Source organism: Olea europaea, unplaced genomic scaffold (assembly GCF_002742605.1).
Source record: "Olea europaea var. sylvestris unplaced genomic scaffold, O_europaea_v1 scaffold22316, whole genome shotgun sequence".
Taxonomy (NCBI): Eukaryota; Viridiplantae; Streptophyta; class Magnoliopsida; order Lamiales; family Oleaceae; genus Olea; species Olea europaea.
This window is the reverse complement of record NW_019240352.1, coordinates 1-1388: the sequence shown is the minus strand read 5'-3', so window position 1 is coordinate 1388 and position 1388 is coordinate 1. Positions and strand designations below refer to the sequence as shown.

At 42.6% G+C, this 1388-nt stretch overlaps 1 protein-coding gene across 1 annotated transcript; it reads left to right on the top strand.

The window, feature by feature from the left end:
• Positions 1 to 313: 313 nt before the first annotated feature.
• Positions 314 to 1380, top strand: LOC111380940 (uncharacterized GPI-anchored protein At4g28100-like; the record flags this gene model as incomplete). The annotated part of the gene is made up of 1 exon (XM_023004617.1): positions 314 to 1380. A coding segment is annotated over exon 1 (718 nt), but the record flags the coding sequence as incomplete, so codon positions are not given.
• Between the last annotated feature and the right edge of the window lie 8 nt (positions 1381 to 1388).

Below are 1388 nucleotides of genomic sequence, written 5' to 3'. Positions count from 1 at the left end.
TTTATTTTTTCTTGTTCTTGACCCTTTACTTTTTACACTACAAAAGCACTCTTTCCTCCTCAATTTCCCTTCATTTCTTTAACTAAAGTTCTTGTCCCCAACTAAAAGTCCTACGAGTTACCTACCACTAATGGGAAAAAGGGGAAATTCAATAACCCCATTTTCATTTTTTAATCACCAATACGATGCAGAGGAGGGAGTCGTTGGCGTGGGGTTGGAAGAGGAGAATGAAAAAGAAAAGGACACCAGAAGCAGCCAAATTCTCAGACACCCTTTCCCTTTCATTCTCGTCTCTCTCTGATTCCTATCTGTACCCACGATTCTCTTTCACGCAATCCGCCACTTCCAATAAAATATAAAACGCCATATTTCAATAATTACGTTCATGAAATTATTATATTTTTCGTGAGCCCGATCTTGAAAATCGTGTCAAATCCCTCCAACACCTTTACTTTTGACAGAGAACACTGTGAGAAAGAAAAAGAAAAAGAAAAAGAAAAAGAGGGAAAAAGGTGTTTTCAACTTTCTTTTATAATCTTCTGAATCTCCTTTTTGGATCAAATCCACACTTGCACTATTTCCCAAGGAAAAATAATCATTCATCTCCTTTCTTTTTCACCTCACATTAGCCTTACTTTAACCAAAGCTAAAGGGACTTTTAAATGAAAGTATTTGATGGAAGTTTAATGAGGAAAGAATCAAGCTTTTCCATGCATTCATTGAGCTTTCTCATCATTACATTATCATTATACTTTCATGGCTGCTTTGCCGCTTTACTTTCCGAACCGGCGGAGCCATTAAAACCCGGTGATTATCCCGGCAGTGGTAATACAGTGCCTGCTTTTCCTGTCCAGAATGAGTCCCAGACATGCCGGCTTGACCTGTCAGCTGAGTTGTTCGGCGGCGTGAGTGCGGCTTGCGGAAGAAACCTCGACCGTAGCCGTTGCTGCCCAGTGCTGGCGGCGTGGCTTTTCGCAGCCCACGCCAGGTCGGCTCTGCAGCTTCCATCTGCTGCTCCTCCGGCGAGTTCCGACATGCCGATGATGCCGGACGATTCACAGAAGTGCGTCAACTCACTGCAAAATTCATTGCAGAGCCGAAATATTCACATCCCTCAGCCAAATGCATCGTGCGACGCCGTGTTGTGCTTCTGTGGAATCCGGCTCCACCAGATCACCTCTTTGAGCTGCCCCGCCGCGTTTAATATCACCGGGAATTACAGAAATGTTACTCCCACTGCTGCTATTAGGAATTTGGAACATAATTGCAAAAATTCTTCTTATGCTGGCTGTACTAAATGCCTTGGTGCTCTTCAGAAGGTCAGCGAAACTAGAAAATGTGTCATTTTGGTCCCAAGAAAAGCTTTTTTTTTTTTTTTTTTTTTTTTG